The 24,811-nt window shown below is 54.0% G+C and overlaps 10 protein-coding genes across 10 annotated transcripts; 7 read left to right on the forward strand and 3 right to left on the reverse strand.

The window, feature by feature from the left end:
• Positions 1 to 944: 944 nt before the first annotated feature.
• Positions 945 to 1,984, forward strand: AYL99_05615 (hypothetical protein; the record flags this gene model as incomplete). The annotated part of the gene is made up of 2 exons (XM_018837127.1): positions 945 to 1,554; positions 1,614 to 1,984. 2 exons carry the CDS (start codon positions 945 to 947, stop codon positions 1,982 to 1,984), a joined length of 981 nt encoding a protein of 326 aa, XP_018693980.1.
• Positions 1,985 to 3,415: 1,431 nt separating this feature from the next.
• AYL99_05616 (hypothetical protein) lies at positions 3,416 to 6,982 on the forward strand (the record flags this gene model as incomplete). Its single annotated transcript, XM_018837128.1, has 5 exons — positions 3,416 to 5,186; positions 5,514 to 5,623; positions 5,674 to 5,736; positions 5,809 to 6,272; positions 6,340 to 6,982. The coding sequence occupies 5 exons, from the start codon at positions 3,416 to 3,418 to the stop codon at positions 6,980 to 6,982; spliced, it is 3,051 nt and encodes a 1,016-aa protein (XP_018693981.1).
• Positions 6,983 to 7,965: 983 nt separating this feature from the next.
• Positions 7,966 to 9,416, reverse strand: AYL99_05617 (hypothetical protein; the record flags this gene model as incomplete). Its single annotated transcript, XM_018837129.1, has 2 exons — positions 7,966 to 9,094; positions 9,166 to 9,416. The coding sequence occupies 2 exons, from the start codon at positions 9,414 to 9,416 to the stop codon at positions 7,966 to 7,968; spliced, it is 1,380 nt and encodes a 459-aa protein (XP_018693982.1).
• Positions 9,417 to 11,294: 1,878 nt separating this feature from the next.
• On the forward strand, positions 11,295 to 12,173 carry AYL99_05618 (hypothetical protein; the record flags this gene model as incomplete). Its single annotated transcript, XM_018837130.1, has 1 exon — positions 11,295 to 12,173. One exon carries the CDS (start codon positions 11,295 to 11,297, stop codon positions 12,171 to 12,173), a length of 879 nt encoding a protein of 292 aa, XP_018693983.1.
• Positions 12,174 to 14,035: 1,862 nt separating this feature from the next.
• Positions 14,036 to 15,403, forward strand: AYL99_05619 (hypothetical protein; the record flags this gene model as incomplete). The annotated part of the gene is made up of 1 exon (XM_018837131.1): positions 14,036 to 15,403. The coding sequence occupies one exon, from the start codon at positions 14,036 to 14,038 to the stop codon at positions 15,401 to 15,403; it is 1,368 nt and encodes a 455-aa protein (XP_018693984.1).
• Positions 15,404 to 15,841: 438 nt separating this feature from the next.
• AYL99_05620 (60S ribosomal protein L10a) lies at positions 15,842 to 16,714 on the reverse strand (the record flags this gene model as incomplete). The annotated part of the gene is made up of 3 exons (XM_018837132.1): positions 15,842 to 16,298; positions 16,429 to 16,606; positions 16,696 to 16,714. 3 exons carry the CDS (start codon positions 16,712 to 16,714, stop codon positions 15,842 to 15,844), a joined length of 654 nt encoding a protein of 217 aa, XP_018693985.1.
• Positions 16,715 to 17,245: 531 nt separating this feature from the next.
• Positions 17,246 to 17,875, forward strand: AYL99_05621 (hypothetical protein; the record flags this gene model as incomplete). Its single annotated transcript, XM_018837133.1, has 1 exon — positions 17,246 to 17,875. One exon carries the CDS (start codon positions 17,246 to 17,248, stop codon positions 17,873 to 17,875), a length of 630 nt encoding a protein of 209 aa, XP_018693986.1.
• A 766-nt stretch (positions 17,876 to 18,641) lies between these two features.
• On the forward strand, positions 18,642 to 19,431 carry AYL99_05622 (ADP-ribosylation factor; the record flags this gene model as incomplete). The annotated part of the gene is made up of 5 exons (XM_018837134.1): positions 18,642 to 18,769; positions 18,839 to 18,858; positions 18,919 to 19,163; positions 19,217 to 19,282; positions 19,339 to 19,431. 5 exons carry the CDS (start codon positions 18,642 to 18,644, stop codon positions 19,429 to 19,431), a joined length of 552 nt encoding a protein of 183 aa, XP_018693987.1.
• Positions 19,432 to 20,066: 635 nt separating this feature from the next.
• Positions 20,067 to 22,650, reverse strand: AYL99_05623 (homoaconitase; the record flags this gene model as incomplete). The annotated part of the gene is made up of 6 exons (XM_018837135.1): positions 20,067 to 20,887; positions 20,951 to 21,029; positions 21,085 to 21,597; positions 21,662 to 22,024; positions 22,129 to 22,584; positions 22,636 to 22,650. 6 exons carry the CDS (start codon positions 22,648 to 22,650, stop codon positions 20,067 to 20,069), a joined length of 2,247 nt encoding a protein of 748 aa, XP_018693988.1.
• Positions 22,651 to 23,198: 548 nt separating this feature from the next.
• On the forward strand, positions 23,199 to 24,601 carry AYL99_05624 (hypothetical protein; the record flags this gene model as incomplete). The annotated part of the gene is made up of 3 exons (XM_018837136.1): positions 23,199 to 23,333; positions 23,439 to 24,387; positions 24,456 to 24,601. The coding sequence occupies 3 exons, from the start codon at positions 23,199 to 23,201 to the stop codon at positions 24,599 to 24,601; spliced, it is 1,230 nt and encodes a 409-aa protein (XP_018693989.1).
• Between the last annotated feature and the right edge of the window lie 210 nt (positions 24,602 to 24,811).

The following is a 24,811-nucleotide window of genomic DNA, read 5'->3' on the forward strand; positions in this document are numbered from 1 at the left end:
AATTGTAATTAGTGTAAGTATATGTGCTCGAGTTCACCTTCAGGGATATTCAGCCTTGCTCCAGCTCGACGCACAGCATTATGTCAGCACAGCCCCTCTGTGGTGCTGGTACGTCTCGTGTACGCTCTGGTTCTCTCAACTATGCTCCCTTGGGTGAAAAGGACGGCCTCTCTTTCCCTTAATATAGTATGGACTGAAATATGGGAAAGGCGGCAAACAATACTGAGCAATCGACTTTGCGGTCTGCCACCTCTGGCTCGGCGCTTTTTGTAAATGAAACTGTACTTTTGGAAGGGCGAACTCAGTCGAAGGGGGCAATTTTGCAGGAAGAGCTACAGTATCTACCATTGGCTGCCCGCGTACCACCCTCAGCACTTCAGACCTGTCGCCCAGGTTCTAGTCCTCGAGGCCAGGCCGAGCGAAAGGGCTGAAAATGGATAAGCTCTATGGGGCAGATACTCCACTGTCCAATCTTGACCGAGCTCGACGAGTTTAGCAACGTTAAGCGCTCAGAATGGGCTGGTGGGCCAATCAAGGCCAGCGGCAATTGACCCATCAGATAATATTGTCAGCCAATGGCACACCGCCATCTTCAAGTGGCATAAAATAACTTAACTCAAGGTAAGCGCTGACCGGACCCACAGAACAATCTGCATTGCTAATTATGGATTTTCTCGGGAGTGCTTGCGTTTGGATTCTGAATTCTCGCCGAACCGCTCGCATGAGGAGGTGTTTCATGTTGGCGGCATGCATATGACATGCATCCAAGTGGAAACTCAATGTACAGGTGAGTTTGCGCAGGGTCCAAAGAACGAGGTTCATAATATGCGGTCGAACCGCTCTTTTGCCTTGACCTCTTGTTTGTCCGCGCGGTTTGGTAAGAGGTTATGGCCTTCTGTTCGACCTCATCTCTGCCCTTGGTTCGCTGTCGTTGCTCGTGAAAGATGTCTCTTGCCCACGACCGAAGAGGACATGTGGTCCTCTGCCACACATGGGTCCTGGCGATATGCTTATTGCTCCTCATCCAGCAAACCTCGTCCCAGCTGGTTGGCTGCGACGTCCTTGACTGCAATGGCGGGGCCAACAACGAATGTACGCTTGGCAACACCACAAGTTCGTTCATCGGCACAGCCTCATTCAACACCAGTCTGTCACCAAGCAATGCGCCGCTCACCTGGACCGTCGGGGCCTCGTCGTCCAACTCGAACGACATCACGTTCACGAAGAACTTCTACCTCGGCTACCCTCCGTCGATGAACCTGGCGAACCCCAGTGGATTTGCAGGCTGTGCATTGTTCTTCGAAGGGATTGCAAGGAGTCTACCGCTCAATAGCGTCACGGAATATGGACCGGTCACATGCGGCCAGACGCTGCAGGATGCTTGCGTGAATGATCTCCTGTCTCAAGCCAAGATGCAGGTGCAGACGCTTGGTTCCACAACCAATCTCGATAATCACTCGGTGTGCACTGCTTTACAGACCACCATGGAGGCAAACCCTCCGCAGTCGTGTCAAACGATAGCAACGGTCACATGGGGAACTATCGTGCCCAAAGGTGGGATTGGACACTCAAGTCTCCAACTAAGAGACGTGCCTGCTGACTCGAGTCTCCAGAGATCACCGGTCCTCAATCCCCGGTTGACGCCCCAATCGCCCAAACGACCTGCCACCCGTCTTCCAGCGTGTCGAGCGGCACAAAATACAATATCGCCCTGATCGAAACTCAAACAGTCACCTCGGAAGATGTGTCAAGTGACATTGCGCCATTCTTCTACAGCATCACGCCCGTGCTGACCGTTTTCTACAACCCGTCTGCTCCTTCGAACGCTCAGGGCAAGGTCTTGCCGGAAGCCCATCTGACATGTGTCAAGGTGGTCGAGGACTCGACTTTGGTGCAGCAGAGCAACGGCGCAGGCATGATGGGTCTACCAAGGTCCATGATGATCGCCTTGGCCTTGGGCTTGAGTATCCTCGCCGTGGTTTAAGGCTGCCTCGTCTTCGAGTAAGGGGACGAGACTACCACACGTGGCTTGGTCTCCTCCTTGCTTCAGGGTCCAACGACGGGAGAAACCAGGGTTTGAAAAGTTTCGGACGCCCTTTCGGTAACGTCGATTACATTGTCCATCAATCATCTCGGTCTTGATGAACGGGCACAAAAACACAGGCGGCGCCTCCACCGCGCACTAGCCACGCACGCAGCCAGGCGACAATCTGTTCTCCGCCGCCGCCAAAGGCGTAGATTTCAGAGCGCGACTCACAGGTGCCAACGGGATGGAGGTCACTCGCTAAAAATCTCTGCTTTGGATGATTGAGGAAACTGGACACACTCAGGACGATCAGATCCCTCGGACGTGACGAGATTCTACCGAAAGAGGAGGCTTGTCGTGCATTTGACGAGAAGGAATTTCTTGGATAATCGGCATGGGCTCAGGAGGCGGGCCTGACTTTTGACTTTTCTGACGCTTCATGCGACAAAATATTCCACCGTGACATACACGATAAATCATAGTGTCTACAGACCTCAACTGCTCCCTCGAGCAGGAATACAAATTCAGAACTTGAACCGGGTTTCTGCCCCAAACCATGCAAGACCTATCATTCGCTTAGGCTCTGCAGAAACGTCAACCAGAAGAGACCTTTCCTGCCTTCGAATCATGTTCTGGGTGAGGATCGAATACGAAGATTGGTAAGAAATGTTCAACAGTTCAAGCACGCATCGCTAGTGCTGACAATTGAGCTGCTCCGGCATAGCAAGTCGAAGACCAAGATCGTGTCTCGCCGGGCCCCCCCTGAACTGCTGGGCGCCCAAAGCATGCAGTGGTGGCTTGAAGCTGGCTGGGGATGCCGGCGGAGAGATCCCCCGGTGCGACACTCGAGGGCTTTTTCTCAGGCACCAAGCATGCGGTGCACGGGGCACCAGCTCTGGATGCGTTGAGCGGTGAAGACGGACCGAATCCGATTCATGACAGAAGACTATCTCCCAAACATCATATGGCACCAATGGCATATTGGGCATGACAAACCCGAGTCGAGGCCGTACAAACGTGGTCCATCGGGGCAGCCAGCATCGAGTGCCAAAGCCCGCAAGCCCTTGGTAGCAGGAAGTAGTTCGATGTCCGTGCCCATACCAAGCAACATTGAGATTGTACCAGGGTCTTTCTTGCAAACAGCTTCAAATAAAAGTGCTTCAATGATGCCGAGTTGGAAATGGACAGCCTTATACATCATGGAGACTGTGAACCACCGTACAATCTGCGCTTGAGTATTAATGCTCGACCGAGATCGACAACTCCTCATCAGTCCATGGAGATGGGTCAATAGGTAATAGCTCTTGCGACAATACAATCTCATACGCGTAGAGGCATTCCATCTAGACCTCGACGGCCGTGGTGCCGATTGAGCGCCACTGACTTACCATGTCCTTGTCAAAGCTTGCGGCGTCTTACGGCCGGAGCTCGAGAACCTGTCGCCCAAGCATCCGAACCTACGATTTCTTCTCCTCCAGACCTCCGCGGTCCAGGTATTTTACGCACAAGGCTTCGTTGCTCGTGGTGGCTCGACCGATCCTCCGCCCGCAGCTGCCCTTCTTGTATCCCTTCCCCCGTGGCAACACGCTCCAAACACATGTCGGACGATTCATCTCGACCGAACGCAAACAGCGCTGGAAAGAACAATTCTGGCGATATGTCCGGATCAATGCCTACCTGTGGCCAGCGGCTCTCCTGCTTACCATCCTGTCCATGGGCATGGTGCACACCAAGCTTGAAAGAGACTATCCCACACCCGGGGACTGGTCGTTCTGGAGTCGGTGGTGGATGCGGGAAGCAAAATTTACGGAGCTTGCAGACGGCGCCAAGGTGAACCAGATTCTGACGGATTGGGCAAAAGCTGGCCGGCTATATCTGAGCGTCCTCGAAAGGCTGGAGAATGAAAAGGTGGATGGCCAGTTTCTCATCAAGCACGCGGAGAAGGCCTCGGACACGACCGAAGGGTTCGACGTGAATGCGAAGAGTGAGCAATGGCGCCGAGGGTATCATGAAGCCCTCATGGGGGCTGCACGGGTGGCCGAACATCTGGAGGGGATGTGCAAGCTAAAAGGAGACACCGGAGGAGGCCGCGTGTATCCCTGGGAGAGTATCCCTTCACCCAACAATCCACGACCGAAACCACTCCCGTACGACAGGAAATACGGTCATATCAGCCCACCCACTTTTGAGGAAGTGGAAGACGCATTTCCCCCTCCGGCTGTTTTTTACGAAAAGATACTGAACACGATTGGTTTTGATACGCGGCAACGACTCGACGCAGCTCTGGCCTATGCCGATTGGTGTGATTTCAAGGGAAACAGTAACGCAGCTGAGGCAATGTACGTCAAAGCCGCCGAGATTGCTCAATCCGGTCTGCCGACGGGGACTGCGGATGTGATAGACGTGCAGTCGGGGTTGATTCTCAAAGGGCGAGAAGATGCCGTGAGCGACAACATCCTGCGAGTCTGCACTGCATTCGGAGTGCACCACGTCAGAGAAGGGAACGTCAAGAAAGCTCTTCCGGTGTTCCTAAGCGTTCTGCGAGCCAGGAAGACTCTGCCTGCGTCTCCCCTTGGCCCAGCCATTGGACCGTCAAGAGTCAAACCGGAGAAGAAGGATGACAGTTGGTTGTCCTACGTATATGCTTTGAAAGACCTATTGGTCGAGAGGCCGTATCCTCCACCTCCACCTACCGGTAACGAAAGGCCATATCACACCTTGAAGGAAGCTTGTGAGGAGGTCGGACTCATGACATACATTGGCGAAATCCTGTTCGCCACAAGTGATAGCGAACGAGCAAAAGGCCTCAGCTGGACCAGAGACAGTGTTGAAGCCGCCGAAGCCATCATGTGGGTCATGGACGAACAGAAGGAGCAAGATGGAAGGGATCGATGCCGCGAATGTTTGGAAACCGGCCTCCAAAACTGGAAAGCCATGTCCCAACAGATGGCGCGACTTGCGGCGAAAAAGGAACAAGAAGTCGAGAGCAGCAAGGGGCTGTTCGGACTCGGTCTGGGCAGAACACAACAGCTAGAAAAGGCTCGAACGGAGAGAAGGAGATGGGATGAAGAAAATCTACAAGTTGAACTGCGGAGGCAGAAGACTCTACCACTCCTGCAAGAGCCACTGCAGCCCACTTCTGGAGGCTGGCTGTCGACCCGTGTGTGACGGAGCTCGTTGAGTGGTGACAGTGAACGAATGAATCAAGTGTTTTGTGCACAATACAGATCTCATCCTGTCTTTTGATGGCAGGGGACCTTCCGAGTGCAAAGGTACGACCAGCAGTTGTTGAACAGTGTGTCCCAGGGTTAATATGGGAAGATGGTCAAGGCTAGGCTATGGCAGCAACAGTGAAGACCGTGGCAGGATACGGCGTCTGCCTCACCCTCATAGACGACTTTCTCAAAACAGCTGTATAGTCAACAACCTGACGAGGTGAGTATCCTTGTCGACCGCTTGGGACAACCTGATACTGATCGGTGAATAGTTCTTCCGGCCCAGCAATCTTTCACTGTCACCATCACCATCGCCCGCATCTCTCTCGTCTCTCCTCCTCGTCCGCCTTCTCCCAACGTTGAAGACCTCGAAGCCGGCGCGGTCAGGAAGGTGTTTCGCTACGCATGATGCTGAAACGGCGCGTTATCCAGGCTCTCCTAATTCTTGTCGCCGTATGGTTTGTCATGTGTACATTGACTCACTATGGCCTATTGGTACGTCCCCCTCCCTTCAATTGCAGGCTCCAGAGGCTGCATTGTCGTCATACACTGACACTAGACCTTCAGCCTGGCCGCTACCTTGGTCTCTCGGGCTGTATCAACGTCGAATTTGGCTACAATCCATCCACCGCCTCTATCCCAGCCTTCGAGCCGCCCGAAAACTCCACCTATCGAGCACCAGACACAATCGATACCTTCCAAAACTACGCCTGGCGAAATCACAGCAAATGCCAAATCTCCTCTCTTGACCTACATGCAGCCTTTTCCCCCTTGTGTGCCACACGAGAGGACTTCCTGCAGGCCTTCTCTGGAGGAGGGCGGATTGGATTTGATCGCCCTTTCATCCCACTTGCATGCGACATGCGCTGGTTCACTACAGAAGAAGTCTGCGAGATTTTCTCGCGATTCGAAAGGGTCATTGTCGTGGGAGATAGCATGATGAGACATGTGGTGGGAGCGTTGAACGTGCTCCTACGCAAAGATCTTGGATATGGCGCCGTAACGAACTGGAATTTCAATGAACAAGAACTGTATGTCCAAGCTCGCGTTCCATCCGGAGGCTAGCCAAGTCTTGGTGACTAAATGCCCATAAAATAGACAGGACTGCTTCTGCAACCACCAGATGGACGTCAAATCCTGCTCCGTCCAAGGCATCTTCTCCACCTCCTCCGTCCAGGAACACGATCCGTCGAGCCTGGCCTGTCCGCCTGATACCCCTATCGACCTTGTGATCGAGATGATGCTGCGCTTCCCACTCGACAGCGGCGAAGTCCAGCGCTACCGGGACCTGCTGTCGCCCACCAAACCGGCCAAACCGTACGCCTTCATCTTCGGGCACGGCTTGTGGAACGACCTCGACCTCGGGGCGACGTTGAACTGGCTGGACGGCATCCTGGAGCACACGCTCCTCCAGGCCCCCTACCTTTCGTCGTCGGCGGCGGCCACGCCGACCCAGCGCCACGCGCACTCCATCTGGCCGCGCCTGTTCATCACGCCCAACGCCGCGGGCATCCGGAAACCCGACCAGTGGCTCGTCAGCCAGGGCGACAAGGCGCTGATGATCTTCGAGGAGGGCGTGCGCGTCGAGGTCGCCCGCCGGGGCGTCGAGGCCATGGGCACCTGGAACATGAGCGTGCAGGCCGAGAAGTACGACGGCGTCCACCTAGACTTAAAGGGCAACTTGGTCAAGGCCATGGGGGTAGTCAACTGGTTGAATCTGGTGGACGTGGCGGCGTGGTGAATTGTGTGTAATAATACAATAGAGAATGATAGTAATGATGAGAGAGAGGTGCACGAGGCCTGGCCTGGCCTGGTAGATAGAAAGAAGCAAAAGGACATGGGGGAATCACGATCAGCCATGAATGTCGCAACAGAAAAATCCACAACAGAGGCAGGCAAGCCATAGATCGACCGACAGACGAACTCTGTGTGCGTGCGTGTGCTATATACTTTCAACGCCCATATTCTCTTTCTTTATATTTTCAAATACACGAGTCGTCTCATTGCCAAACTGCCTTCTCCGATCATGCGTCTACGGACCGGCACGAACTGCAGAGATTTATTTACTATGCGCGTTCGCCATCCTCATATTCACACCCAAGCCACCCACGTTGCCCCCTGATACTTTCACTCCATCGTCGAGCCATGGTGTGTGTGTGTGTGTGTGTGTGTGTGTGTGTGTGTGTGTGTGTGCACGGATGGGCCGTCCACCAGAGCATCCATCCCCATCCATCCATCCACTGCTTCCACTGCATCCACTCCAGGGTACAAAATATCCAGAGCCCAGCACCAGTCTCATATCGCATGTGCATCGGCTCGAGGGTGAACAAGATGCAATCGATAATGTCAGGTGTCTCGTTTGCTAGCAATTAGACCCGACGAGGCCTCCTGAAAACTGGGAGGTTACTTTGGTGGCTAGACGCGGATGCGTTTCCGAGGCGGCGTGGAACGTATTAATGCAGAGGAGCGGCGTGTGTGACACACGGCCTGTGGTGTGTTAGACAAGACATACTTATAAGTCCCCTCTCACAGCACGAGTAGCACCGATCTGGGGACTGTGCCGGGTTTAATTAGTGTCTGTCCCCATACCTCGTTAGGTAGGTCGCTGGGTTGTAGTGAGATCCATCCACCGCACCGCACCGCACCGCAAAGTACGGAAAGGAGGCTATGGCTCTTCGAATATTGACTCTAGCCGAGCGAGACGAAGAGTAGAGGCAGCCATGTTCACGCCCGTCTCATCGGCTGCCAGCCGGCGACGACCACGCGAGCCCAGAGCAGCAGAGACCCGGTGACGAGGATGGCGGCGCCGCTCCAGAGCTGCACGCCCCACCACTTGCCCGTGCTCTTGAGGATGGCGCCGGAGACGGGGGTGCCGACCAGGAGACCAAAAGCGCTGATGAAGAAGCACTGGCCCATGCGGGTGCCGATCTTGCTCATGTCGCGGGTCAAGGTGACGACGGCGACCGGGGGCAGCGAGACGAATCCCCCGCTGAAGAAACCGTAGACCAGGGCAAAGGCCAGCAGCCCTCCGAGGGACTTGATGGCGATCCACACCAGGGCCAGCACGGCGGCGATGGTGGCACAGGGGAACAGCACGTTCAAGGGCCCGACCCGGTCGGCGATGGTATTGGGGATGATGCGGCCTGGGATGCTGGCGGCGTTGATGATGGGCAGCAGGTAGAAGCCCAGGTTCTCCCCGGTGATGCCGTTCTGGATCGCGTAGGGCCCGATGTAGTACAGGGGCCCGTACAGGCCGACGAAGCCGAAGAACATGCTGACGCAGAAGAGCGTGTAGGGCAGCTCGCGGAAGGCGGCGAGGTCGGTCAGCGGCCGCCGCTGCTTGGGCAGGAGGCGCGGCTTCATGACCAGCACCGAGAACCACACGGTCACGAACGAGATGAAGCCGATGGTGCGCGTGGCCCAGGCGAAGCCCACTTCCTGCTGCATGCGCCGGAACACGATCGGGTAGATCAGCCCGCCCAGGCTGGAGCCGGAGGCCGCCAGGCCGTTGGCCAGCGCCTTGCGCGACGAGAAGTATTGGGGGAGGATGGCGACCGAGGGCACGAAGACGCACCCGTTGCCGACCCCGACGCAGAACGCCTGCGCCAGCATCGTCTGCCAGTATTCCTTGGCCAGCGAGGTCATCATGAATCCTAGCGGCACAAGCACCGCGCCGATGGTGATCAGCTCGCGAAAGTAGCCGGCATCGTACAGGGGGCCCGACACCAACCCGACGAGCAGCAGCAGGAAGGCCTGGATGGACCCGATCCACGAAATGTCGCTGGGTGACGCGTGCCAGAGCGGGTTGGATTCGTAGTACGTTTGGAAGACGCCAAAGGCGTTGACGGTGCCCCTGGGACGTTGGTCAGTCGAGGAACAACAACACATGAATTTGGTTGGGACAGGGAGTCAACAACGGCCTACCAGGAATTGAAGAACAAGAAGAAAGAACCGACGACTTGCATCCATGCACGCAGTCCGCCATTTGGAGGAGGGCCTGGATCGTCACGGTTTGCCTCTCCCAGGCCTCCATTCTCTGAGGCGGGCGTGATGTTGATATTGGCCTCTGCGTCAATAGCCTTGTCCACGTTCGACTCGACCCGGATCATCTCTGGCTTTGACGCCGTCTGGCGTTTCTCGTCGAGATCATCTTCGAGGATGGTGGAAGAGCTCATGATTGGAGGAGAAGGAGGTAGTGGTAGCCGCGGAGAGAGAAAGCCTTTAGCTTGTAAAGGGGGTTCAGAAAATGGACCAACGAACAGAACAAGCAGTTCAGAGAGGAGTGTCTTCTGAGATCTCTCTTCACGGATCGAGCCGCACAACGGGTTCTTGACGGGACTTGCAACGCATGGCAGAGCTTCCCAATACAGGAAAAATGCAGGACCGTAAACGGATTTCAAAGCAGACGGTTAATGCGTTTCTGCAATGCCTGGAACAGGAAAAAGTGGAAAAACCAGAGCAAGGGCCTTTTTTCTCCCACCTGCTGGGTTTTTTTTTTCCATGGATCAAGGCAAAACCGACATGTGGCAAGGGAGCGGGGGAATGGATGAGTATACAAGTATGCAAGAGCACCCTGCAGAAAAGCACCGAGGCCCACCTGTAAATGGAGAAGATCTGTTGTTTCCAAAAGGGCCCGAGTATGGGCTTCCAGAGCCAAAAGGACGGTGACGGATAGGGAGTCAATAGGTAGGCACTCACCGGGAGATGCCTTGAGGCGTACCTGGAGATGGGGCACGTTTGGTCCACGACGATGGGGAAAAAAGGCACAAAGAGTGCCGAATATCCGTGTCCCAGCCGCGAGATTGTTTGCCTCGTCGTCATGAGAGAGTGTGCGGTCCGCTGCTGTCTGCGTATACACCGGCAATTTTGCCCATGGCCTCGTACCGAACAGAAATGGGACCCGAGGACCGCTAAAGACCCTTGCAGACTCGTACAAGCAGTGGGCATCTCCATAGAGGGTTTGCCGGGGTCCGTACCGACAGCCTCCACCGGAAAAGGATGCTTCTGTGTGTCGGTGAGCTGGTTTGAAGGAAATGGAAGAGTTTGTTGCTCATCAGACACATATTCCCTGTGTGTATATATATCAGACGGGTGAGATGTGGTGGATAGGAAGATGATGATTCGTCGTAGCAGGCAAGATGAAAGGAATGAGTGGGCCTGACGATGACATCCCAGCACATACTGTACGAGGTATGTCGACGATATATATTTCGTATCCATATCCTTCTGGCATCCTTGTTGACTGGATTGGTGTTTAAGAACATCTCTCACAGGGACGTACCTGATGGAATAGAATTGCTTTCACACGAGTTCGCCCTTCCACATGCCTCTGACACTCGGTAGAAGCAAGTATCTGAGACGCCGTAGATGGGGCCGCGGAAGAAAATGGGCGGCAATAATTGCTGAAACGTCCACCATGAAACAGCCCTTCAAGCCCCCTTCATCTCTGCCACAATTAGACGCCAAATGCCCTTCCAGAGGTCAATGACGCCATCCACGTCGAGTCTTCCACGACTGCCGCTAGATCCATTGGATGTCGTCGCTTCTTGCCATCTGAGGCTCTGAGGCTCTGTTACCCGCGTGGGATAAGAATAGTTCGGCCCACGAACCTCTAACCGATCTTGCGTCCTCGATCCTCAACTTGTGTATTGCCATGTCCATGCACTGGTCGAGGATGTGCCCTGCGCCTCTCCAGGCCACCTGTGTTCTGTGCAATCAGCGACGCCATACTTCTTGGCCCAGCCCATGATGTCTGTGGCATCTACCGCTGACCTAACTCGAGGACATGGGCAACAGAACAACAAGCGACCCAGGTAGGCGAGCCCGAAGGATAATAGACATGGCCTTTGCCTCGTGTTCCTCTGCGTTGCTGTTTTGACACTGCATCTCTTTGGTTCCTCTCCTCCCTGAATACTGCCCTTCCCGTCGGTGTATGATAGTGGCAGGTCTGTCTTGCTGTATACATCGTTTTCCTTATTGCACTGGACGCTGGACGAACTCTCCCAACGAAAGACAACCATAATCCCTAATCACCAACACAAACACCCTCCAGTATGAGACTAGATCCTCGCCGGACGAGCTCAGGCAATGGTGCCTTCCTGATCTCTAGTCGTCGGTCTCAATCAACGACAGCCCAGATGGACCAAGCGCTTCCTCCACGACCTCGCAACCCTGTCCTGTACCGACTGCACAAATTTCGGACCGTCCTGCTACCAATCCTTCTTGTCATGGATTTCAGCACCTTGATCTTGGCCGCCCTCTATGCCTATTGTGTGGCCAAGCCCTTTACGGATATCCCAGGCCGTCTGGCTGCGGACGTCCTCGCCGAAGCCAATTCTTCCATCTTTCGCAAACGGGAAACAGCACCCTCTGCCTTGACGGACGCTACTTCAATCTATGCAGCTGAAACACAGCCCGAAACCGCCCTGCTGTTCTATGCTCTTACCATCCCCGGTGTTTCTCTGTTCCATCTCATCCTGGAGCTCACCATGCATCACAATACCCCTCGGCTCCTCTCCCTTCGCAAGGCCTACATCGCCTTGCTTGCCACGTCCTCCCTCCTCATCTGCGGCTGGATCGTCTCACTGTCCTTCTGGATGCACTGCGAACTACCCATCTTCAACCAAAATATTGCCGGCCAGGCCGTGTGTCCCGTGCAAGTCAGGGGTCACTTTATGTATGGCATTCACGAAGTGAGCATTGCAAGGATTGTCGTGGGCTGGGTTGCCGTGATGATGTACTTGGGCCACCTGGTAGTGGTGGCGAGGGGCTGGCGAGCGCAGAGGAGGATTTGGAGAATCATTGGTCCTCAAAAATGCGACGACAAAGACATGGAAATGAACCATGGCGAGGCAAGGGTTGTTGTGGTCAAATTCGGCGAAGATGTGAAAGGAAATGATGGAGAGTCAACGAAGGAGACCAACGTGGTATAACCTTCCAAGTCATGGAACATGATGTTATGAAACCTGATTCCCATGGCGTGATGTACAATATAAAGGGCTGCCGGGACGGCCCTTTGGGTAGGGAAGGATGGGATATACCGTGACATTGATTACCTTGATCACCACATATCGGTGATGCAGTACCGCAGACAAGAGGTACATGGAGATAGAAGCTGTACATGAAATTGTCTCCTCCTGACTGTCATCCTCAGCCCTTTCCATAATATGATTTTTGTTATTGTGTGGGTTGCTAGGACATTGCCGCCGTGGCTTCGAGGAGAGGAGAAATGGCAAAATTAATAACATTGTACAGGGACGAAGCAATGCGTTTTGGTGGAGAATGCTAATAGCGCCGGGTGCATCCTGTAATTAAATGCGTTTGTTGACGGCGAGAGGAAGTCTTGGCACTCGCCAGAAGTATATAATATGCAGCGTTGGAACTTCCGGAACCACAGACTTCACTCTCTGTTCCAAGTTTTTCTCTCTCGTTGCGCCAAACCTTCCCTATTCTGCTTCTGATCACATGGTGGGTCCGTTTGTTATAATTATATTAATCGTCATCCCGGAATTCTCTTCAACAATCGTCGGATCAGGCCTGCATCAACCTGTACTGCTAAACATGGCTTTACAGAATTCCAGAAAAGGTGGTGATGGCGGTTCTGGCGGCCTGCCACCAGGAAGATGACTGCAATCTGCGTTGTTGCTCACCAACCTACAACTACTACAACTACAACTACAACAACCAAAAAAAGGCCTCAGATGAGAGAGACGGGGGAGGGTAAAATGGGGTTGATCGCTCAAGGAGGAAGAAAGAGGAGGGGGTTTGAGCAGGAGGGGTCCGCGTCGAGAGGGGAGATTGGGCTGCAAAGCTCGGGATTCGAATCGCCAACAAAACAAAAAAAAAGAAAAAAAAGAAGAGGTTGAACCCCTCAAAAGGTTCAACCACTTTTTTGCGGTTTTTCCCTTTGGTTGTGTGTGTGTGTGGGTGGAAGGGCCGGTTCTCCCTTCGCACTCCCAACGGTCACCTTGGCGTGATTATCTGCCAAACCTGCAAAACACGTCAAACAGATCCCACATTTTGCCTCCTGTGGGAGGAGGTATTAACGTGAACTGAACAGCAGGCGGTTCTTACTTAGGACGCAGGTCCAAGCAGCTACAATCTGCAACGCCGAACTTGCTCGCTTTCCAGAGAACAACTCTGGGGGGCTTCGCTGTCATGGAATTCAGGAACTATCAGAGACATCCTCTAGGTAAGAACATCTTGGGCCTGACTTCTGAAGAGCCTGAAAGATGGAGAAGATCTCTGCTCTGTCCTAGATCGAATCAATCGGACCCAGGTCCCCGACCCGTGTCAGTGGTACTAAGCTTCTAGGGTCGCCGGCGGTATTTCCGGTGCGCAAAATGTCAAGTCAACTAACCAGCAACCAAATGATTCGATGTCCACCAGACGGGCAAGTATTTGAACCTTTCCAGACTACAACAAGGTCGGCGAGGGAACAGCAGGGTTCCAGGGTTCCAGGGTTCTTCCACAAACTCTCGTCTACGAAGTGGGTGACAGACGATAGATTGGTTCACATGTTTGCTGGCAGCCCCTAATCAGTCGTATTCCTCTACTCTAGAAGTCGTAATTTATATTTTAATACTGAGGAACGCGATACAGTCGCCTTGTTAGTCGTTCGAAACGTCCAATCATCGTTCAATGGAACTCTTAACCCATGACGATGCTGCGCGGAGACGGAATTTCAACTTTAACCGAGAGCTTCCCGCGCCCACGAATTTCAATGCAGGACACACACACAGACACATACACACAACTCTGCCACTCACCAGGTCTCGTCGAACTGATCGAGATTATGGCAACAATATTTCCGTGTCGAGCCAGCTTCGTCTGTCGCTCATGCCAAAAGTTGTCTGCCGTGAAAACCAACCGACGACAATTCATCTCGCACGTCGCCAGCCCCTCGAAGCAAGACCCCGTCGTCCTTCCTCCCAAACCTCGCCGACGCATATCAGTGCCGTTGGCAAGAAGAGCTGCTCCTGCGGCAGCAGTGTCCCCCACAGATAGCAACATCTCTGCGTCAAGACAAAACTCGTCTGCAGAGATCAACGGGACTTCAGCGGCAGTTACTTCCACGAGCCTCGACCCTGCCAGCCGACTGAATGAGTTTCGCAAATTCGTCGCCCAGATACAGTCGAGCAATGCCGCCGCCGACAAGGACGACGTGCTCGAGGCACTGATGGATATGTACGAATACGCAGGCCTGCTGGTGCACGGGGCGACGGGCAAGATGCCGTCGGAAGAGACTGGACGGACAACGGCACAAGACAAGGAAATCGGGGACGCATTACTTCAAGACCTGGCCGAGGACAAGTCGTCCAGACTGCAAAGTGTCGGTGCGGCCGTCGACTCCATATCTGCCGCCTCTGGCAGCACATCAATGTCCCTCTCGTTCCGCGAAGACGCGGCCAAGCGTGTCTCGCAGCTCGCCTACGACCTCCTGCGCGACCCCAAGGTCTACATCACCGAAGACATGCTGCAGATGTACGTGCGCATCCTGTGCCTCCTGGGGCGCCCCGAGTACCTCCCGGAGATCTTCCACCTCTACGCCACGAAGAAAATCCCCGCCGCCGACAGCAAGCCGGTCACGTACTCGAAGCCATGGCCGAGGCTGCCCAAGTACGCCGTGCCCGTCGACCTCGCCGAGGCCGCCCTCGAATCCGCCATCCTCAAGAAGAACCTGCCGCTGGCCCTGGCGATCATCGACACCACGGTGGGCGCGCCGGCCTTCCGCGTGAACAAGGCGCTCCGTCGCGGCAGCGTGCCTGGGCTCATTGTGGGCGCAACACCTCTCATCGCATACGCCGGCGCCGACTGGGTCTCGCACTGGCAGAACACGATGGACGTCGAAATGGCCAAGTACACGGCCATCGCCGGCGCCGTGGCGTACATCGGCACGCTCTCGACCATCGGCTTCGTCGCCGTCACGACCTACAACGACCAGATGCAGCGGGTTGTGTGGCGGCCCGGCACCCACCTGAGCAGCCGCTGGCTGCGGGAGGACGAGCGACGGTTTTTCGACCGGCTGGCCCTGGCCTGGGGCTTCCAGGAGAAGAGCCGCTGGGGCGAGGAGCACGGCGCCGAGTGGCAGCGGTTGCGGGACGAGTGTGGCCTGCGGGACATGATTCTGGACAAGACGGATCTGATGGAGGGCATGAAGTGAGCGAGCGGAGCCGGCGTGTCCAGCTAGACAGGACGACTACGTTTATGGCGAAAGAACAATCAAGTTACAATGAATGCTAGCTACATTTCACTGTTCAAGTTTTTCCTCGTGAATCATGATTGATTTCTCCGCCATCTCTGACGCATGGCGTGTTCTCTGGATTCAGCAACATTTCCTGTTTGGATTCTTTCTACCCTGTGGATTGATCTTCCCGTTGACTATCTTTTTTTTTCGTTAGTATCGACGTGAAGTCGTACGATATGACCGCAAGCTTCAAGCAAAGGGTTTCTTTTCCCCTTTCTCCATCATGTATTAACGAAGGTGCAGCAATATCTTGACTTGACGACCGCCGCTACACCCCATGGGGGCAAATCCGTCAAAGGCAGACGAGACTCCCAACGCAAGAACCCATCGAGCCGACCGCAGGAGACGAGCTGTCTAGTACAATCTCTTGGGCGGGCTCATGCTGGCCTTGATGGTCAAGCTGCCCACGTTCTGCCAGCCCTTCTTCAACAAGCTGACCAGGTAGTTGATGGCCAACATGATGTTGCTGATGAGTTCGTCCTCGGTCATGCCGACGTTGCCGACGGCGACGCCCATGCACAGCACCTTCTTGAGCTGGAACTTGATGGTCGACTTGACCTCGACGATCTTGGCCGAGAGGTCTTCGGCGTGCGAGATGGGCGTGGGGAACTTGCCGGCCTTGGACAGACCGGGGCCCAGGAGACGGGGGATCTGCTTGATCAGCGAGTCCGAGGCCAGGAAGGCGTCGTATTTGCGCGCCAGCTTCTTGATCAGCTTCTTGTTCTTGTTCAGCTTCTTCAGGTCGTCCGAGGACATGGCGTCGACGCCCAAGTGTTTTGCGCGGTCGATGTCGTGTTGGTCACCTAGGACGCTGTACGGTGGCACTTTCGTCAGTATCATGTCCTGACACATTCTTTTTCCCCCGATATTTTCCTTCTCCCAGTCTGTTCTATCTTCTGTTTTTGCCCCTTTCCCCCACGCAGAGAGAGTCTCAGACATACCAAATGGACATGTTCGGTCGGGGGACCGTGGGCAACTTGATGGTCCCGGAGAAACGCTTGTCACGCTGGGGATCATAGTTCTTGAGGCCGATCTGGAGCTCGACGGTCTCGAGGAAGTTTCGCTTCTTCTCGTTGAGAGAGTAGTCGAGAAGTTGTTGGACGTTCACGCGCACTCCGGCTGCAGAGGGGCAAAATTCCCGTCAGCGGAAACAGGTTCCAATTCAAGCACACCTGAATATCGATTGAGATCGGGGTTGGTTGACTTACCGACTGTAATTTTCGACATGATGAAGACAGTCTTCCAGAAGAATTGGTCAAATTCTTATGGTGAGGCACTGCGCAAGAAACGGGTTGAAGGAATCAAAAACCAAGTCGTTGGAGAATTGCGATTTCAAGGGCAGAAAATCGATTGTGAGCGATGCCAAGACTTATTTGGCCTATCCCGTGTTAGGTATAGTCGACCATCAGCTGATTGGCTCTTGTCTGAATGAGCCTCTTGAGAGTCTTGCTTCCATCTGTTCTCGTTGCTGCAATGCTCCACAAGACCAACAGTATTTATGACTATGGTGCTACGGATCTGGAATGGCCAACTTGCTGTTTGCCGATGCACCAAGATCACACTGCTATAATAGTACCTTGGGTACTTTCGCCAAAGCGCAAATGACTGCGTACCAGTGAGTCATCCACTCAGCTGCAAAACCCCCAGGGCCTCTACAGACCTTTATCACAAGACGACTCCATTTTGCCTTCAGACCCAGGCTATGGTATCTTATCGCACAGTCTACAAAGCTTCAACAGTAGCTCTCCACCTGTCTGCATGGCTTCCTTTTCTGTCCACACTCTACCCAATACTGCTCCGGACCATGACACGCTTCTTGAGTATTCATCGCGACTCAAGACTCTCAGGCTGAGAAGTCTGAAAGAGGATGCGAAGAGCTTCATATCCAAATATGAAAGCGAAGTCAGCCAGCCGGAATGCTTCTGGCTGAAAAGACTCAAAGACGATCGGGCCACCCACCTTGTACTGCTTCGCCACGACACACTGACTCAGAAATCGACCCTGTTGGAGCATCAGTGGGTTGGATTTGTGGTCATCGTCGCACCAGACCGCAAGGAAGTCAATGATGCAGGTCAATCATCACCCGCCGAGTGGTATATGGCAGCACTCTATGTCGAACCCGAGGTGCGTGGGCAAGGGTTGGGAAAGCGCCTTGTTCAGGCGACCATCGACCACGTCAGGGATAATTCTTCAACAGAACATGGCAGGTCCTCATGCTGCCTCACAAGCGTCGTACATGGCAATGAGAATGCCCTGGACCTATATCAAAAACTTGGATTTCGTATCATCAATCCGAACGAGGAAGTGGAAAAGGAAGGAAGGAAGTATCTTTCGACGACGCTGAGAATGGAGGTGTTCATAAAAGAAAGAAAAGGACTCGAACAGTGAAGTCGGTCAGTTTGTCCCTCACGTGCTGTGGTGCATTATGGTGTGCATTATGGTGTGATGGCCAAAACCGAGCCCGTTTCCTTTTGCAACGGGCAGGCCAGCGACGTCTGTCAACGGTCGCAGTACAAGAGACACATATGTCTAGTTGTCTTCTTGCCTCACGAAAGCCAGGCTGGGTTCCAGCTTATGAAGTGCACAATAGTCTCAATATTGATCCTAATAAAGAAACTGATACAGCCTGCGCTGCTGCGGCTAGCACCAACATTTTTTGTCTGCAGGAGGGCTTGGCGCCCATCGGCTACGAGTCCAACTTCGACAGGCCAACTATCCACCGGCGGTCCTGAGAACTTGTCCACTTTCAGACTTACTTTGCCCATTGTCCATCTTTAATCCTGACAACCACGTCCACCTAGCATCTTGCACACTCTTTTGCCTGCTTCTACGCCAGGAATAGAGTTACTCGGCCTTTTTGGTAAGCCAGAGAATTCCAGCTGCCTGATCCGCAAATCCATCTGGACCCCAGGTCCTCAAGGACAAAGTGGCCACACATGTGTCCTTGGGTCGCGCGACGATGACAGGGCGGCCATGCGACTTCCTTTATATCCCAGGAAGTCCATGGCCCTCTGACGCCGTTCTCTTCTTCACCATATCACATTATCTCGTATACGGCTGCGCATCTCCGGATTGTCCCTAGCTGACCCTTTTTTACCAGACCGCCTCACCCACAACCCTCCTTGTCCCGACCTCCCTCAGCTGAATCGCAAACATGGGTCTCACATTCTCAAAACTGTTTGACCGACTATGGGGAAAGAAAGAGATGAGAATTTTGATGGTTGGTCTTGACGCCGCTGGAAAGACAACTATTCTGTACAAGCTCAAGCTTGGTGAAATTGTGTATGTGATATCAGCTGCTGCCTGCAGAACCCGTTGAAATCTCAAGAAACCCGCACTGACATCGGACAGCACCACGATTCCCACTATCGGTACGACGAGAAACCAAGTTCTCCCCCTAGATTGGCTTTAAATTAACCTGCGCTGCCCAGGATTCAACGTCGAAACCGTCGAATACAAGAACATCCAATTCACAGTTTGGGATGTTGGTGGACAAGATAAGATTCGGCCTTTGTGGAGGCATTACTTCCAAAACACCCAGGGCATCATCTTCGTCGTCGACTCCAACGATCGGGATCGTATCGTCGAGGCACGTGAGGAGCTTCAACGCATGCTCAACGAGGATGAGCTGCGTGATGCCTTGCTCTTGGTCTTCGCCAACAAACAGGATCTTCCCGTGAGTGCCCGAGCACATTCATGTTCTAATTGCTGGCCCTGACTCTCCTCCAGAACGCCATGAACGCAGCCGAAATCACCGATAAGCTTGGTCTGCACAGTCTCCGACAACGCGCCTGGGTAAGAAGAACCGAAGTTGTGATTGCAGTGGGCAAGCCGCTAATTGTGTGATACAGTACATCCAATCCACCTGCGCTACCTCCGGTGATGGTCTCTACGAAGGTCTGGAATGGTTGAGCAACTCTCTGCGCAAAGCTGGTCACTCCTAAACAACTTCACCCCGGATAAGTGCGTTTACTGGTCTCAACAGCGGACCAGTCGTCTCGAACGCGAGTTTGCTCCCGAACAAGTTACTCTCAAGATGGTCTTTGCAAGACCTGCAGTCATTCATAGTGCCCTCCCAATTCAAAATTCCGGTGACTGCAGCCAGCTTGTCATGGTGATAGGACGAACAAGGTGAAAGTGAAAGGCTTCTCGTCGACCCCGCATATTCATGATCTGCTTGTTTCTGGCCTGTCACGATCTTCATATGGTTTCCCCCGGGGAGTTGAGTCTGATAGGTAGTTCCGAGTTTTTTTTTGTGCGTATTGCTGGCATACCTTGGCTTCGGGCGGCAGGATCCGGTACCTGTAACTTGAACTCTGCAGAAAAACGAAGGCAAGGTTGTAAGCAGTGAATAGATTTGGTTCTGAGAAAAAAAGACCTTTGACGGGTGCAATAATCGTGTTGTTGTTGCCTGAAACTATAACAAGTAGTCTCTTCGTCAACAAATGCCATTACCACGATTCCGTGTCCATGTATATACAGAAAGGGGCGGGAAGGTCACGTGCACATGCCGCATGTCGTTGAGATCGATGAACCGATGCTTTTGTCTCTCCCACACTCACTGTAGTCTATGTATTTATTAAGCAGCCTTCGCAAGCTCAGACTTGACCCATCCTACCAAACCCCCCTTGGCTATGATCTCCTGCAGATTCTCAGGAAACTCCCCAACTTTCTGCTGCCAGCGTTCCCCATTCTCCCCCTCCTGTACCTCAATAATGCTCCGGGCAATATCCCATGTCAGGGTCCAGCCTGTCCGCCGGGTAGGGACATTCTTTTCTGAGAAGACGGTGCGAAGACGCTCCACTAAACGTGGCAATTCCAGACAAGGCAGTGCATTGTTCACGCCGTTCCGGACAAATATGTTCGAGAAGCTGCCCGCCACAACAAGAGGGATTTCCCTAGCCAGAAGAGCTGTTGCGGCTTGCTCTCTTGATGAGCCACACCCAAAATTAAACCCTGAGACGAGGATATCGTTGGGCTTTGCGATTGACCTGAACTCCGGGTCATAATTCTCCATGCAGACTTTTGCCATATCTGCCACCGTCATATAGTCTTGGTAGGTATATTTGCCAGCATAGATGTTGTCGGTGTCCAGATTGTCAGCGTCAGCGAAAATAATTTCACCGCTTATCTTGGCTGGGAAGCCTGGGAGGATCTTCGTGACCGCTTGGGCAGTAGCATCGTCGATACCAGCAGTCGTCTCAACCCTGTCGATAAGAGACTCGAGCTGTTCAAGGGCATTGCCGAGCTGGTTTTCGATAGATGCAGGTTTTCCGGTGCCGTAACCGTACTTTACGCCAGTGTAGTTTTCCGGCACCTCGTACACGCCGGGACCTGAAAGAACGCCGTTCAGGGCGCTCGCAGCCACAACTTCGGGGCTACTCAGGTACGCGTGAGCAACTACTCGCTGTCAGTCTCCTGAAATGCTATAAACATAATTGAAATGGTAAGGGGCGAACCCACGTCTTGATCCCAGACGGCCCTTGAAATTGCGGTTTGATGCAGAAACTCCCGTTTCGCCATCCTCTAGTAGACCTGTGCCCTACGTATTATTGATACTTAGCATAAATTCCAACCGAGGAGCAGCGGCTACTTACCAGTCCAATACATGGGCCACATGAAGCTGGGAGCACGGTAGCTCCAGCCTCGACCAAAGTCTGCCAGTCACCTGCCTCCTCGGCATAAGCCTGCTCTCTGGCTGAAGCTGCTGCAATGTATAGCTTAACGCCATCTGCAATCTTGGGAATGCGACCACCATTTGACTTGGCGGCATCTTGAAATACCTTGGCTGCAGCCTTCAGATCTGAGCTTCGCGAGTTAGTGCAGCTTACAATATATCCTTTGTCTATCTTGATGTTTTTGGGGGCGAGGTCATGCAGGGGTGTCGAAATTTTGACGGAGTTAGGTCCAGAGATATAAGGCGACAGAGTAGAGAGGTCAAGGTAGAGTTTCTTTGCATAGTGCGCTCCAGGGTCAGGCCGGAGAGGATCGGAAAAGAGTTCATCAACCATTTCGTGCGTAATTCGTTGACGAGTCGTTCGATCCGGGAACATTGCTGCCTCTGTAGCCTTGTACCGGAGCCAACGTTCTAGTGTCGCGTCCAACGGAAACTATAGGGAGACCAATTAGACGGGCTCATGGAAATGCAGGCTGTAGCTCAAGGAGGTGCCATACCATTGCGGATGTTGCAGACCACTCAGTCGACATATTACTGATTGTCAGTCTGTCGTCCATGGGGATACTAGCCATAGTTTCCTCCGATCCCGAAAATTCAACGCTGTGGTTCAGCACATCCAGTGGGAAGAGCCCACAAAGCGCAATAATAACATCCTTTCCCCGAACGCCGGGGGGTAGTGTGCCTAGAAGATTCACCTGCACGACCGGGGGACACTGGAACCAACTCTTCCCAGTAGCAAATATTCCAGCCGCGTCGGTCCTGACCAAGGCCACTCCCAAGCTGCCCAGGGCTCCGTACATGTTGCTGTGGCTGTCAGATCCAACGCATAAGGTTCCAGGCCAAACGAAAAGCTCTTCGACCTACGCATCCGTTAGCAAACCAAAGGTCCCTGGTATGAATTCGACGCAGAGAAGCGTGCCATAATCTGGTGGCCAATCCCATGACCTGCGCCAAAGAAGTTGACCCCATGCTTCTTCGCAAACTCCTCTATCTGATGATACTTCTTCAAATTACTGGGGCTCGTGTTCTGTACATCGTGATCCAGTGCAAAGACCAGCTGAGAAGGATCCTTGATTTTGGTAGCACCTGTGGACATGAATCGCATGGCCACAGGCCAGGTATTATCGTGTGTGAGGCATCTGTGAGGTCGAATCTGGACGTAGTCACCACTTCGGACAACCTTGCCCTTCGGAAGATCGACCGAATAGCGTTGAAGAATCTTCTCCGTCAGCGTTTGGGGCGTCGTCACCTTCGTCGCTGGCGCGATATTAGGCAGTTCTAGCCCTTGGAGGTTCGCAGGAAAGGCGGAAGCTGTTGTTGAGGCATAGCGAAGCGCGGGCTGGTTGTATTGGGAACGCTTCGGGCTTCGACGACGGCTCGCACGAATAAGCAATCGGGCCAAAGGGGTGGCCGCAGCGACCTGTATGAGGGAGTTCAGTATCTGCCAAATAAAGGGGAGGATATCACCTACCGGTCTACAAGACATTTTGCGCCAAGCGGAGAGCGCAGCCCTCTGAAAACGGATTAAAGAGAATTCAAATGCAGTCAGTACAGTAATAACCAAAGCCTACTTTGCTAGTGGTGCAGTCAGACCCTGCCATGTGGGTAGAGTTTAAAAGCGGCGGGCGACCATTTATTATGTAACTACTCGGTACCTCGCCTTGAGCCGCCATGGGGACGCCGAAAGTTGCCTATTGCTCGTCAGTGTTAAATCGACTCCGCCGCGCTCGTATGACGAGTTCGCCAATTGCCAACTACCAAGCACCAACCACGCCTGCGAAAGGAACATCATAACGCCAACAGGCAGACGGCCTTTATTGATATATGTGCATCCACAGAGGCATGACTTGATTCTAGTCTAGGAGTTTCCCCTCGTCACCGAACGCACAACTCAAGCACCTTCAGAGGCACACGAGCCTGACTTTCCTCATCCTGTCACTGCCCAACCTCCTTTCTTCAACGGACAAGGGCAGTGCCTTGAGAAAGGAGTGACGAGAAGACCCTCTTACCAACCTTCAAGAGCCTGGTAGCAAGATGCCTGCTCCTCCACCACCTCCGCCGCCTCCACCTCCTCCTCCCCCCCCGAGCATGGGAGGACCTCCACCTCCGCCGCCTCTCCCTGGAGGTTCACTGCCTTCTGCACCGCCCAAGTCAGTTGCGAAAGGACGGGTATGTTACACGATCTCTTGTGTCTTTGGTGCTACTGGAGGAGACGATGGCGGAGACTAGAGAGTTGCAAGTAATATACTATACGGTTTCTGACTCGTGGTGCAGGACGCTTTGTTATCAGACATCACAAAAGGCGCTCGGTTGAAGAAGGCTGTCACCAATGATCGCTCGGCGCCTCTGGTCGGCAAGGCCTCTGGGGGTGGAGGAGGGCCAATAGCAGGAGCACCGCCGGTCCCTGGAGGAATAAAGGCACCCAGTGGTCTCGCCCCTCCAGTCCCGAGTGGTGGGAACCGAGCCCGGAGTCACAGCGATGCCGGCGGCGATGCCAGCCTCGATGGACCACCGCAGTTGGCAGGATTGTTCGCTGGAGGAATGCCGAAGTTGAGGAAGACGCGAGGAGGAATCGACACCGGAGCCGGGTTAGACGGCGCTCATTCAGACTCGGAAACATCTGCACCAGTCGCCCCTCGACCTTCCTTGTCAACGGCGCCCCGTCCGCCGTCAATGCCTGCTCCTCCTGTGCCAGGTTTCAGACCTCCTCTACCGCAGTCAACGGACTCTGCGCCGGCAATTCCAAGTCCATTGGCCCATCTCAAAAAGCCTCCTCCTAAACCATTGTCGAAGCCTTCGTCTGTAGCCAATCTAGTCGCAGGAAAGCCACCACCACCTCCCCCTGCTGCACGAAAAGTCAGTGCTGCTGCTCCTCCTCCTCCGGCTCCGCCACCGCCTCCGCCATCGTCCTTGGGTTCCGTCCCTCTCGCACCACCACCTCCTCCGCCGCCCTCAATAAGTCCAGCTCCTCCAGCGCCTCCGCCACCGCCGCCACCACCCCCGACAGCAAGCCCTGCACCGCCACCACCACCGGCAGCAAGTCCAGCTCCTCCCGCTCCCCCTCCGCCGCCTCCGCCGCCTCCAAGCTCTGCACCTTCATTAGCACCACCACCTCCGCCCTTACCGCCTTCTACTTCTCCAGGACCGCCGTCGAGGTTAACGCCCCCTCCACCACCAGGTCCGCCTCCACCACCTGCTCAACCACCAGCAACAAATGGTGCAGGTTCGTCTCTGGCACAGAGGGCAGCAGCGGCAGCATTTGGTAGACAATCATCTTACTCGATTCCCGAGGCTCCACCCTCACCATCGTCTCCCGTTTCTCCACCTGCTTCGCGTCGAGTATCACAAATGCCGTCTCGACCCGCACTAGATGCAAGTTCATACACGCTGACGAACGGGAGCCTGTTTGGAACTTCGAGCGGATCGGGTTCATTTAGAGTGGATGATAATCGATGGAAATTCCAGGACGAGAGCCAGTTACCCCGCCCACGCCCATTTACGGGCGTGCCGAAAAGATATCGTGCAGGGAGGGGGAGTAGTGTTCCACTCGATCTTGCGAGTCTAGAATGATATTGTCGGTGGTTCAGGGGACTCCAGACTGCTTTACAACAAGATAGTGGAAGCGTCATTGCTTCGCAAAGGGTCTA

The sequence above is a fragment of the Fonsecaea erecta genome (assembly GCF_001651985.1).
Source record: "Fonsecaea erecta strain CBS 125763 chromosome Unknown Scaff4, whole genome shotgun sequence".
Classification (NCBI taxonomy): Eukaryota; Fungi; Ascomycota; class Eurotiomycetes; order Chaetothyriales; family Herpotrichiellaceae; genus Fonsecaea; species Fonsecaea erecta.